The 13,985-nt window shown below is 36.2% G+C and overlaps 1 protein-coding gene across 1 annotated transcript in view; it reads right to left on the bottom strand.

The window, feature by feature from the left end:
* Positions 1–13,985, bottom strand: part of LOC308657257 (uncharacterized protein C1orf87) — a gene marked incomplete at its 3' end in the record, with an annotated part of 89,345 nt that overhangs the window by 20,642 nt on the left and 54,718 nt on the right. Inside the window, exon 7 of the mRNA XM_081308790.1 lies at positions 13,218–13,315. Coding sequence (XP_081164916.1) covers positions 13,218–13,315 — 98 coding nt within the window. The remainder of the gene's footprint in view (positions 1–13,217; positions 13,316–13,985) is intronic.

Raw genomic sequence — 13,985 nt, 5'->3', positions numbered from 1 at the left:
CTTCTAGATGTCATATATGAGGTAAGGTCCTTGGATAAAATGGCACCACAAACCCTCTTGCTCCTTCTTAATCATATGCTAAGAGTGGGGTAAGAAGATTTGGGGAAATTTTCAAAGTATTGAAGTTGAGCATCATCTTATTTAAATGACATATAAAGACTTATGTGACTAATAACATTCTAAAGAGCCTTCCAGTAAAATATTCCCTTTCTCTCCATTTTTTTTCCATTACTCCAAGACCTTCAAAGAGACACTCGTGATTTAAATGGGTTTATGGGTTCCACTGTCAGGAGGAGTGACAGTGTCAAGTCCCCACTGATAGTGTCAAGTCAGAGAGGTTGGGACTGGAGAATAAGGCCTGTGAGCTTAGTTCTAGATTCAGTTAAACATGAGTTCAAACTCTAAGTGAGTTTGTCAAGTTAACAACAGCATTTAGCAAGTGATCCAAGTACTTTTTGTTCATTATTTCATTCAATGGAGATAGCCATCCTATGAGATAAGTAAAGGACTTGACCAAGAACACATGGATCACAGGGGCATCCAGGATTACACCCTGGATGTCTGAATCCAAATTCACATGGATTTATGCAATTTGGCTTCAGTTACATGTTTTTACTCTTTGAAATTCCATGGGTATGGCTTTAGTATTTTCTAAAATTTATTATTGCAGAAGTCTATCTGAGGTTGGCCAGATTTTTGTCCATTGATAATTATATTTTTCCCATTATTTGCTGTAGTTTAGTTTTATTCTGTTTTTGGCCAGGATTTTTGACTTATTTTCTTTGTCTTAATAATACAAAAAGTTTTATTGGGATAGACATGGGTACATTTTTTCCCCCATAACTTAGCTGAGATCATGGTGAGAACTTCAACCTGTGTACTTTTTTTTTCCAGCAGTTTTCAAAATTTTACAGTTGTGGTCATGGTTTGAGTGGGTCCCCCAAGGATTTGTATGCTGGAAGCTGGGTCCTCAGTGTGGAGGTGCTGAAGCAGTAGAACTCTAAGGAGTGGAGCTTAGTGGAAGGGGATTAGGTTAACTGGGGGCATCTCCTTTGGAAGTGATGTATAGCTCTGGGTATCTGGTTAATTTCCTCGAGAGTGCATTGTTCTAAGACTGTCCTCCTCACTCCTTGACCTTTGTTCTCACCATGTGACCTCTTGCTTTCACAAATATTCCCACAATAATGCCATCTGCTATGATACAGCCAAGAGCTCCCCTCCCACACATACACACACCAGAGGCCCAATGGACGGGGCTGACTCAATAAGCCATTTTTCTTTATGAAGTACCCAATTAAGATATTTTGTGATAGCAACAGAAAATGAACTAATGTGATTCAGAGTTTCATTTTTATTTTTTCTCCAATTTTTTAAATTCCCTTTTCCACAATACGAAGTCCTCTTAGGTTGCATCTCTATTATTATCATTTTATATCTACTATTCTCTCTCATTTCCTTCTCTGTTCTTTTTCTTCCCTACCTTTTGCAGAAGTCCCTTAAGTTTGATATTACATATTTTCCTCTAGTGTTAATTTCACTTCTTATTGATTACTGGTTACCTTTTAATTTGCCTAGAGAAGCTTTAGCTTCCTTGATACCATCTGTATTTCCCTAAATTCTTTCTAATTTCTTCTGTTCATTTTTTGTGCTTTTTAAATTTGATTTTTATAGATTTAAAAAATCTCATTATACTTATTACTTTGTAATTCAATTCCGTAGAGGCAACGGCTTCTTATATACTGCATAGAATCACTATGCTTTCCTAAATTATTTTTCTAATTTCTGGAGTAGATCATTTTCTAAGCTTTGTTGAGATTTAGAGCCTGCAGGATGATGATTCTCTTTCACATTCTGTGGTATTTTCTTAAATGTTGGTGTTTTTTCTTTACTGGGCTTCGAATGAGGATCTCCTCACATTCACTGTGACCCACAGTTAAGCTGCCTTGCTTTCCTGTGACTGTGTTCCCTGCTCACTTGAACCTCCAGTCAAGGATAGATGGCAACCCTATTCGGTATTGATTTCTCTTAGTCATTCGCCTCATGCACCTTGGTAGAATGGAGGTGGGATCTTTTGACCACATTCGTTGGGTACCAGACACTTCAGATTGATGCAGTATGTTGTATTTTATATACCTATTAGTGTAAACAACTACCAGCAGTCTCCTTTTCTCCATTCTAATCCCCATGACTTAATTTTCAGGAATTATACTTCACCATGTGCAAACACCATACGTCACCTGGGTTTCTCTTCCCTCTTTGCTCATCTTAACTTTTTGCTCTGTCATTTTGGGGAGTCATACAGGATATAACCGTATCTCTGAATAGGTACAGAAAAGTGATGTGTGGGTAAATACACAGGTGTGTTTCTTTGGGCAGGGAAGGGAGGGGAAAGAGAAGCAGGAAACAGAAGAACTCAGACTGCTACTATAAACAGCACCTTTGCAATTTTCTAGTTGGCTAAGACTTGTGGTCTCCAAACCAAAGGGAAGGCCATGGTGAAGGGAGATTGGTTGAGATTTGGAACCTGCAGGATGATAATTCCCTTTCACATTCTGCGGTATTTTCTTAAATGTTGGTATTTTTTTCTTTACACTTCTTATAGGCAAGCAGGGTGAAGTGTGGGGCAGGCAACTCATTGATTTTCCCACATTGCAGAAACTCATAGAGGAGGTTCCTGCTAGATCCTGACACTAGAGTTCCTGTTAGTGAGTTTTTCTGCTTATGTGTTTTGGGCCTTTTTCTTTCTTTGTAGGAATTTTTGTCAGGTGATGTTAAGCAGATGCCTTTTGATAAAAAAGTCTTGTATGAATAAACAAAACAAACCTAAATATACTAAGCATACAAGATGTGGGCTATTTTATTGAAAGGCCCTTGAAAATCTTGGTGAAGCTAGTTTCAGGTGGCATGTTATTCTAACAGCTTCATAGAGGCTTATGTCCAAATGTATGCCAGCAACCACCTCCCAAGTCCATTCATTATGTTTCTCCACCTCCTGAAATGTATACTCCAGCCATGAGGACACGTTTGTAGTAATCCAAACTTGCCAAGCTTTGCTTGTGTTTCTGTCTTTGCACCTACTGCTCTTTCTCTCTGAAATACTTCTCCCGTCTCTCACTCTGTTAGCTCCTATGAATCCCATTAAGCTCAGCTGAGCCATAGCATAGAACAATACTGAGAAGTCAACTCTATCCAAACTTCCAGAATCAGAAATTATGTCCCAGGATTTAAAAAGTTTAGGTATTATAGCCATGCCTTTCAGACTTCTGAAATTTCCAACTTTAGAAATTTCTGAAGGATTACAGAATATGCTAGATGGAGAAAACAGCTAGAAAGGAGGCTGCCTAGGAGTCTATTATCCTATAGGACCATGTTAGTTTTCGAGAACTGTGTTACGGTCTGAGTCTATGGAATACTCACCTCCAAGGTATTAGGAGGTGGGAGTCTTTGAAAAGCGTTTAGGTTATGGGGCAGAGCCCTCTTGAATGGGATCAGTGTCCATACAAAAGAAGCTCAAGAGAGACCCACTCATTCTCCCTGCCATGTATGGTCATAGTGGAAAGAAAGCCATCTAGAAGGAAGCAGACCTTCCCAGGCACCGAATCTGCCCACATCCTAGAATTCCCATCTCCAGAACTGTGGAATAAAAGGCTTTTTTTTTTTTTTAATAAGCCACCCAGTTTATAGTGTTTTGTTATGGAAACCCAAACACCACAGACCATGTGGCTTCAACAGAAATTTCTCACAGTTTTGGAGGTCAAAAGTCCAAATCAGGGTATGGGTAGAGGGCAAGAGTTACCCAATTCCTCAGATCCAGAATTGTGTTCAGCACCAAGCCCAAGCGTGAAGCCAGCTCTGGGACTCAGGCAATTTTCCCCAAACACCTGTGCCTTAGCCACAATCTTGTAAAAGTTTCTGAGTATTGTAGGGCAAGTAGGAATGTTGCTATAGTGCAGTGACTAAGCCCCCAAACTCTGAAACCAGAGGGTCTGCATTTGGCTTAGCCTTATTGATGAATTCAGGTATGGATTACATATAGGTTTTAGTCTCTCTGTGTTTCTTCATTTGAAAAATATTAGTGCTCACCTCATGGGGCAGGTGCAAGGATTAAAAGAATTAATATTTATAAGGCGCTTAGAATATTTCTTGAAATACATTTAGCACTAAGTAAGTGTGGGCTATAACTAATAATAATAACAATTATTATTATTAGAGTGTAGAATGGAAAAGCTACGTCTAATTTCTATAGCCCAACCAATGTGCAGGCCATACCACATCTCTAATAGCTCTTGGCTAACCCTTTCCTATTCCCTTTACAAAGTAATTGCTGAATCAGACACCTCATGTTTCCTTTATCTCCCAAAATCCTCTGGTAGTTCCTGGGATTAGCAAAACCGGTCCTTTTCAACCTAATTGCACTCTCAATAATGGGCCAGATGTGTATGATAAGTCCTACTTGTGGCTGTGTCAATGGCTCCATCTATTCACGAAGCTTCCATAGAGGCTTCATTATTCCCCCCCACCCCCTCAACACAATTTGGCTCGTGTGCATGTGTTTTAAACTGGTTTGAAGCATTTAATTTTGCCAATACAATTTTAGAGTATTAGTTTGCCTCCTGTTCTCTCTCTGCTGTCCTTAATTACCACTTATTACAAAGTCACACAGAAACATTAAATGCGAAGTCTGACTTACACGTTCCTGGCCAAGAACAGGGATAATAATTTTTACCAACACAACCTGAACTCATTTTACATAACGGTGATTCAGAGTCGAGATTTGAAATCGTAATCAAGTCTTTCTCAAAATCGCCTTACCCTGGCAGTCATTCACTAATGTCGCTGCTAATTGGTAGGCAAATGGCAAAAACAAAATCTCAATGTTAAAAACAACAACAACAAACAACAACTACTTTGTTACGGGGCTCACAAAATTGCTCTCCTTGTCAGCTCTTGCAACATGACAGTTTAAGAAGGGAAAGCAACTCATTTTATTTGGTTAGATGGGGCTAATCCCACATCACCATAATCCCTCCTGATGTTTTATTGATTCTAAAGGACATTTAATCAGGAAGCAGCTCAGCACTAGAATCCTGCTAATTAGCAAGCAGCCACATTCCAAATGGGTTCCCAATTGAACAGCAGATTAATGGACAATATGTACTAAAATAATGATTCGTGCATTCAGCTCCTAAAATGTGTGTCTAAATTGCATCTTTAATCTCTTAAGGATATAGATTTGCATACAAAGCCCTTAACGAAATGGATTTAATTCAACAGAAGAAGCTTTAGCCAATGACTGTTTAAGGATGAAACAGGTTTATCTCTTATAAATGCAATTCTTCGTTGGTTCTCATGGTTTTGATGTCCTTGAATATTCAAAGGTCAAAGACAGGTAAATAAAAAAAATTAGCATGTTTCTCTGATTTTCCCAAAAGGAGTGGAAATTGAGAATTTTGATATAATAAAAAGCAGCTTCCCCTCACTTGCCCCCCATTCTCTCTTGATCTCATATTCCTAATTCGTGGAATATTGTTTTGGACCCCAGCTTTTAATCAACTAATGTTTATTGAGTCTCCACTATATACCAGGGACAATGTGAGCTTTGTGCCTTTAGATTGGAGCCATTTGAGGACTCTCAATTTCAGCCTTTAGATTGGAGCCATTTGAGGACTCTCAATTTCAGCTTCCTGCTTTTCCACTTAGCTCTGAGCTCACTTTCCTGATCTTTTTGTTTAACCATGTCTCTTACCTTTACCCAATCACCCGCAAGATTTTAGAGAAGGGAAATTCCCATGTTCAAAGCTGTTCCACTGGAAATTCACTTACTGCGTTTGAACTCCTGGCCTCATTATTAATTCAATCATTTAATCATTGATTGATGCTCCCTGCTATGGTTTGGATATGAGGTGTCCTCCTAAAGCTCATTTGTGAGACAATGCAAGAATGTTCAGAGGTGAAATGATTAGATTCCAAGAGCTGTAGTTTCATCAGTGATTTAATAGGCTTGAATGGATTAACTGGGTGGCAACTGTGGACAGGTAGGGTGTGACTGGAGATGTGACTGATGAGTGGAGCTCTCTCTGCTTCTGGGGTATTATGAACTGAATAGGTTTCCTCCACTGTGCCCTTCCACCAAGACCTAGAGCAATGGAGTTGTCTGACCATGGACTGATTATTTGACACCAAGAACCAAAATAAACTTCCTTCTCTAAGTTGTTTTTGTCAGGTGTTTTGGTTAGAGTGACACAAAGCTGACCAAAGCACCCCACATAACCTTCACTCCACTTTATTTTTCTGCATTGCTCTTGTCGCCATGTGATGTACCATATATTCTAACTCACTAACTATTTCTCTTCTTCACCCCATCAGAATATATAAACTTCATGAGGGAAAGGCTTTATTTTAGTCATATCTGTATTCCCAGTGTCTAGAGTAGTGGTTGGTTGCCGGGTTTCTGTTCTTGCGATTAAAAGGCTCAGGGGTCACTCCGGTTAAACTGGGCTAACTGGGCTGCACCAAATAACCACACAAGAGACACAAATACCTTTTTCTTTGGGGTCGTGTGACAGCTCCTCTGACCTTAAGGGTCTGAAGGAAGAGAGAGCAAGAGCACGCACTGACTGACCCTTTTATTGAGGAGAAGCTATTCAAATGAGGCAAGGGGTCAGGTTTCAGGGGGCTGAGTCTATCTTCATGATGTCCACTGTCAGCAGGTTGACTGACACCTGGGTAGGCCACACCCAAGGGCACAGAAAGAGAAGGGGACACACACAAGGCACTTCCATGGAAGATTCTATCCTAAACAGGGCAAGGGGTTATATTACGAAAGAACAGGTGAGCATGGCTTCACCATGGGGCTGTAGTAAGACACACCCATGCACGAGACACCGACCCTCGAACCCAAGAAGGGTGGGGAAAGCTCTGCCACATTTCTGTGACTGAGCACCTCAGCACCCAGCCAGGGAGTGTGACTCAGTCAAGTGCAAGGTTGGTCTCCCACAGTTGGTATGTAGCAGGCAATCAATAAATGTTAAATGAATGAATAAGTGATTTCATCACATTCTTATAAATACCAGGAGTCAGTATGTTGGGAATACAGTGTGAGCAAATAAGCCATGTTGCCCATCATTAGGGAGGGCACTATTGTAAGCAAACTAACATCAGACAAATAAATACATAATTACAAATATCAGTGTCAGGAAATAAAAGGACTTGGTTCTATGAGAGTACTCAGCAGAAGGAACCGGATGTTGATGAGATGGTTAGGGAAGGTGTCCTTCAATTTGACTGTGAGCTAGGGATTGGGAAGAATTCACATACTGCCATCCCTGAGAGTATTTCAACATACTATTCTTCACCTAATTCAGTTCAAGTACATAAATATTTATTATAATAATATTTATTGTGGCAGGCACTGCTCTAGACAGTGCCTGCGTGAGTGAATAAAACAAAGACCCTGAATATCCTGGCATTATATATTCTGCTGTTTGTTAGGGAGAGACATATGACAATAAATAAAATAAAACAGCAAATGGCCCAATTTATGAGTAGTTGAAGAAGACAAGAGAAGAAAACAAAAGGAGAGCAGGATAAAAGGAACAAGAAGTGTGGGAGGTGATAAATTTGAATAGGGGAGTTAGTGTTGGCCTTGTCTCACTGACAAGGAGTTATTTGAGCAAAAAGTTGAAGAACGGAAAGAGGTTGGCAGGAGGACATCTGAGCCGTAAAGAGTATTATAGGTGGAGGAGACATTCAGAGGATAGGTGCCCAGGTGGATCTTTGCCTGGTCCATCTGAGGAAGACAAGGAACTGAAACAGAATGTAACTGGAATAGAATGGGCAAAGTAGCTTTTAGATAGAGCCAGAGAGATGATGGGGGAGCAGATCATGTAGAACTCTTTATAAGAACTTTTCTCCCCTGAGTGATAGGTGCCTTCAAAGTCTTTGGAGCAGAGCAATAATGTATACTATTTTAGGTTTTTTTTATTGGTCTTTTTAGTTATATATGATAGTAGAATCCATTTTGATATAATTATACAAATATGGAATATGTCTTATTCTAATTAGGAAACCATTCTTGTGAATGTACATCATGGTTGGATTCACTGTGGTGTATTCATATATGTACACAGGAAAATTATGTCAGATTCATTCCACTGTCTTTGCTTTTTGTATCCCCCTTCCTTTCCCTTCATTCCCTTTGTCTCATCTACTGAACTTCTATTCAACCCCTACCCCTTATTATGGGGTACCTTCTATGTATCAGTAAAAACATTTGACCTTTGGTTTTTTAGGGGGATTGGCTTATTTCACTTAGCATGGTACTCTCCAGATCCATCCACTTACTGGCCAATGTCACAAAGGCATTCTTCTTAATAATTGAGTAATAGTTGATTGTGTATATATGCCATATTTTCTTTATCCATTCATCTCTTGAAGAGCACTGAGGTTGGCTCTATGGCTTAGCTCTTGTGAATTGTGCTGCTAGAACTATTGATGTGGCTGCATTACTGTAGCATGCTGATTTAAAATCCTTTGGATATATACTGAGGAGTGGGATAACTGGGTCAAATGGTGATTCCATTCCTAGTTTTTGAGGACTCTACATACTGCTTTCCAGAATGGTTGCACCAATTTGTAGTCCCACCAATGTATGAGTACCCTTTTCCTCACATTCTCACCAACATTTACTGTTGCTTTTATTCTTAATAATTTCCATTCTGGAGTAAGAAGAAGTCTCAGTTTTAATTTCATTTCTCTAATTGCTAGAAATGTTGAACATTTTTTCATATATTTGTTGACCATTCATATTTCTTCTTTTGAGAAGGGTCTGTTTAGTTCCTTTGCCCATTTACTGATTTGGGTTATTATTATTATTATTATTATTATTATTATTATTATTATTATTATTATTATATGGTGTAAGTTTTTGTATATCCTGGAATTAACTCCCCATCTGAGAGGCAGGTGGCAAAAATTCTCTCCCATTCTGTAGGTTCTCTTTTCATGCTCTTGTTTGTTTACTTTGTTGTGAAGAATCTTTTTATTTTGATGCTATCCCATTATTTATTTTTTATTTTATTTCTTAAATTTTAGGTCTTTTTTTTAAGGAAGTCAGTTCCTCCAGCCTATAAGTTGGAGTGTTAAGCTTACATTTTCCTCTAGTATGTGCAGGGTTTCTGCTCTAGTTCCTAGGATTTTGATCCACTTGAGTTGATTTTTTTTTTTTTGCAAGCTAAGAGATGGGCGTTAAATTTCGTTCTATTACATAGGTATTTCCAGCTTTCTCAGCACCATGTGTTGAAGAGGCAACCTTTTCTCCAAAATATGTTCTTGGCACCTTTGTCTAGTATGAGGTAACTGTATTTATATGGGTTTGTGTCTGTGTCTTCTATTCTGTTCCATTGGTCTTCTTTCCTGTTTTAGTGCCAATACCCTGCTGTTTTTGTTACTATAGGTCTGTAGTATAATTTAAGGTCTGGAACTGTGTTGCTACCTGCTTTGCTTTTCTCATTAAGGATTGCGTTGGCTATTCTGGGCCTCTTATTTTCCAAAATGAATTTCATGACTGCTTTTGTTATTTCTATAAAGAATATTGGAATTTTGATGGGAATTGCATTGAATCTGTTTAGCACTTTTGGTGGTATGACCATTTTGACAATATTAGTTCTGCCTATCCAATAATCTGAGAGGTCTTTCCATCTTCTAAGGTCTTCCTCAATTTCTTTCATTAGTGTTCTATAGTTTTTATTGTAGAGGTTCTTCACCTCTTTTGTTAGGTTGATTTCCAAGTCACCCCCTCCCCAAGCTATTGGGAATGGGATGTTTTTTCCTAATTTCTCTTTCAGCTGATTCATCATTGGAATATAGGAATGCAATTGATTTCTGGGAATCTACTTTGTCTGATATGAATATAACTGTTCCAACTTTCTTTAGAGTTGGTGTACTATATCTTTTTCTATCCTTTTACTTTTGGCTTGTCTATATGTTTAAATCAAAAATTGTTATTATAGAAAGCATAGTTCTTCCTTTACAAATGGAATCTGAAAATCTCTGCTTTTTAATTAGTACATTTGGATCATTTATACTAAAAGTAACTATTGATGTGATTAGGTTTTAATCCTATCTTATTGATATTTATTTTATATTTGTCATATTTATGTTGTTTGTTACCTTTTTGTCTCTGTGTGTATTGAATGTGGTTAGGTTTCCATTTTAAAATATTCTTTTAGCATCTTTAATTAATTAAAGTATTCTTTTAGCATCTTTAAAAAAATTATAGTACTCCAGTTACAGTATAAGAACATCATCACAGTATTTTATTTATTTTTTACTTTCCCCTCTTGTCCTTATATGATGTCATCATATATTAGACTTTTATTTGTTATAAACTTCATACAACATTGTTCTTATTTTTGCTTTAAACATCTAATTATCTTTTAAATAGTTTTTAAAAATTAAACAAAAATGTACTATTTTATTCATCTACATATTTACTATTCCCATTCTCTTTATTTCTTCATGTACATATAGAATAATTATTTTTGTTCCATTTGAAAAACTTATTAAAATATTTCTTGTGGTGTTGATCTGCAGGTTATTAATTTACTCCTTTCTTGGGTATGTAACAAAGTCTTTATGTCATATTTGTTTTATGCAATGCAACTTTTCTGAATAGAGAATTCTAGTTGATTGCTTTCTTTCAATAATGTGTAGATGTCATTCCACCATCTTATTTCTTACATTGTTCCTAATGAGAAATCTGTTATATTCTTAGCTTTGTTATTTGGTGTTGTTTTGGTCTCAGTGTGCTTTTTAGACTTTGTCTTTACATTGCTTTAAGAAATTTGTCTATAATGATTCTTTGGATGGTTTATTTCAAGATTTCTGTTTTTCAAGATTCATTGAACTTCTTGGGCCCATGTCTTTGTAGTTTTCTCCAAATTTAGAAAAAATTTCAGCTATTAATTGTTCAACATTCTTTTCTGTTCCCCTCTCTTTCCCTTTCTGAGATTTGAATTTTTGTACATTAAATCTGTTGATGGTATCACAAAGCTGCAGTAATCCTTTGTTAATTTTTCCTTAATTATTCTTCATAATTCATTTTATTATGAATAGTGTTTATTTCTATGTCTTCAAGTTATTTTTATTCCCTGTTTAATTTGCTATTATTTCTATCAAGAAAAAATTTAAGCATTACATTTTTAAAATAATCTATTTTATTACAGTTTTAAATTTACTAAAAAAAATTAAAAAATAAGACAGAAAATTATCACTCACCTTTCACCCAATTTCCCTTTTCATCAGCATCTTACCCTATTATGGTACAATTAAGGGCCAATATTATTACATTTCAATTAAATGAAATTCATACTTTATTTTCATATTAGATTTTATATACTTGTCCTTTCTTCTCTAGTTTCCATCCTAGCTACTGTATTAAATTTAATCTTCCTGTCTTCTTATGTTCTTCTTGATAGTGACAATTTTTCAGATTTTCCATGGTCCTCACAATTTTGAGGAGCACTGGTCAGCTAACCCTGTATTGTGATTGGTTTAATGTTTTTCTTATTATTATTCTGTTATTTGTTTTGAGGAAGAAGACATGTATTTTTTTCTACCTAGAAGCTTCATTTGTGTCTTTTTCTTTCACCCATATTTCTCATTATGTTCATGCCTTCTTAATAAAATAAGATATTTCTTGTATAGTACATATATGAAGTATATGGGGCATGGGGGTAGGAGGTATAGTAGAATGAATCAGAAATTATTACCCTATGTACATGAATGGTATGATTCTACATTATGTATACCAGAAGAATTATAATTTATACTCCATTTAGTTATGATGTATCAAAGTGCATTCTACTATCATGTATAACTAATTAGAACCAAAAAATCCTTATCCATTAATTATATTATCTGTTTTATTTATGTACATGCTTTTATTGATTGACTTTTATCTTAATATTAGGTCATACTTTTCTTGCTTCTTTTCATGTCTGATAATTTTTGTATGTATGCTAGAAATTGTAAAGTTTACATAATTGATTAAAATTATTTTATTCCTTTAAAAATTTGAGAGCTTTTTTCTTGGATATATTCAAGTAGTTTGAAGAAAGTCTGATCATTTTTTGTTTCTTTAGGGCTTTTAAGATTTGTGGAGTAATTGGCCCCTCTTCAATACAATCAATACCCTTCTCAGGACCCTACTCAATGCAGCATGTGTTAAGAGGTTTTCTTCATTGACTGTTGGAAAAATGAACTATTTCTAACACTGCAAGAGATCTAAAATTTTTTCTACATCTTTATCTTGTGTTTCTGTTCTTGGCTTGGGTAGTTTCCTCAAATATATACATTACTCAATACTCTCATGAAGTCCCAATGGCAATTCTTGGAAATTTCCAGAGAAATATCTCTGGGGATTTATTTCCTCCCCCCTTTTTCTCTGTAGTGTGCATTCCATCCTCAGTCTTTCTGATCTCCAAACTCTATTCCTTCAACTATGAGTTCTATTTGGCTTCTCCTTTCCTGTGCAATAAGTTGAGCTGCTCTCATTGGTTTTCCTTCTTTCAGGAATCACCATTCTATAATTCTTGATGTCCAATGTCTGAAAACATTGCTTCATATATTTTGCTCTTTTTTGTGATGATTATAATTCTTTATGATTCATAATGGCTAGAAGGAGAAATTTCATGCTTTGTTTTTCTATGACCAAGAAAACCCTTTGATCTTAATAAAAGCACACATTCTTTAACCTGGTTGTCAAGTGACTGAAATTGATTAGGTCACATATAAAACTTGTAATCTTAAGACAGATCTCTGTGTTTGGCATCCTAGTAGAAAAATGAGAGCATAAAAAGTTGTCTTAGCTTCCTAAAATACCATATACTGTGTGACAATAGTCTTTAAAAACATACATTTGTCTTTCACAGTTTGGGACTGAAAAATACAAGATCAAAATTTGAACAGATTTAGTTCTTGGTGAGGACCCTCTTCTTGGTTTTTAGATGGCCCCTACCTTCTTGCTGTATATGCCCTCTTATGACAAAAGAGGAAGTGTCTCCTCTTTTTGAAAAGATACCAATTCTACCTTAATGATCTCATCTAAATTCTATTACCTTTCAGAGGGCTCACCTCCTAGTATCATCCCATTGGAAGTCAAGAATTTATAATTAGGAATGGTACAAATATTTAGTCTATAACAAAAATCAACTTACTTTATTTCATCTTGGTAACCCAAGTTTGGGTGGTTAAGCAATGTTTCCAGCAGGCTCAAGGTCAGGTATAATCCATGCTTCCCACATATAGCCCTGACCTAGAAATAAGAAAAGATGAAACTAATGATTGAATTTCCTTTCCATAATTAGAGCCTACATGATTTTGATGGTGAATTAATACCCAGGAGTGCATTCTATTGGATATCATTGAGGACAAGAATATCTAGTTGAATGCTTATAATCAATAAATTTTTATTTAATTGACACAGAATTTATAATTTAGAAGTTGTATTAACTTTGTATAGACACCAGATGCTCAATAAGTATTTTTTGATTGAATAGAGTGTCATAGTGGTTCACAAGGATGTAATATGTTCTAGGTTCAGCTAAGAAACCAATTCAGATATCCAGTTGGTGGGTGAATGATGCTTAAATTATGCCATATTTTCATGGATATGATATCATATGTTGTGTGTTTATAATAATCATTTAAAATAGACTTTGGAATCCAAGAGATCTTATTTTGTACACCAGATCAGCTGCCTGTGCCATGGGAAGTTACTTAATCTTTCTGTGTCCAATTACTTCATCTACTAAATAGGATACTTTTAATTTCCATGGATTCTGTGAAGGTTACATGAGAATGTGAATAGTTAGAATGGCCCTTGGTTTTTAGTAGGCATTTGAATTTTATTTGAAATAAAGAAAAGAAGGAAGGGAGCAGAGTGGAAGGACAGGGAGATAGGTGAGTGAGGAAGGGAGAAGAAA

This window comes from Spermophilus citellus (genome assembly GCF_964194105.1).
Source record: "Spermophilus citellus genome assembly, chromosome: 9".
In the NCBI taxonomy this organism is placed as follows: domain Eukaryota; kingdom Metazoa; phylum Chordata; class Mammalia; order Rodentia; family Sciuridae; genus Spermophilus; species Spermophilus citellus.
This window is presented reverse-complemented; position numbering and strand designations above follow the sequence as displayed.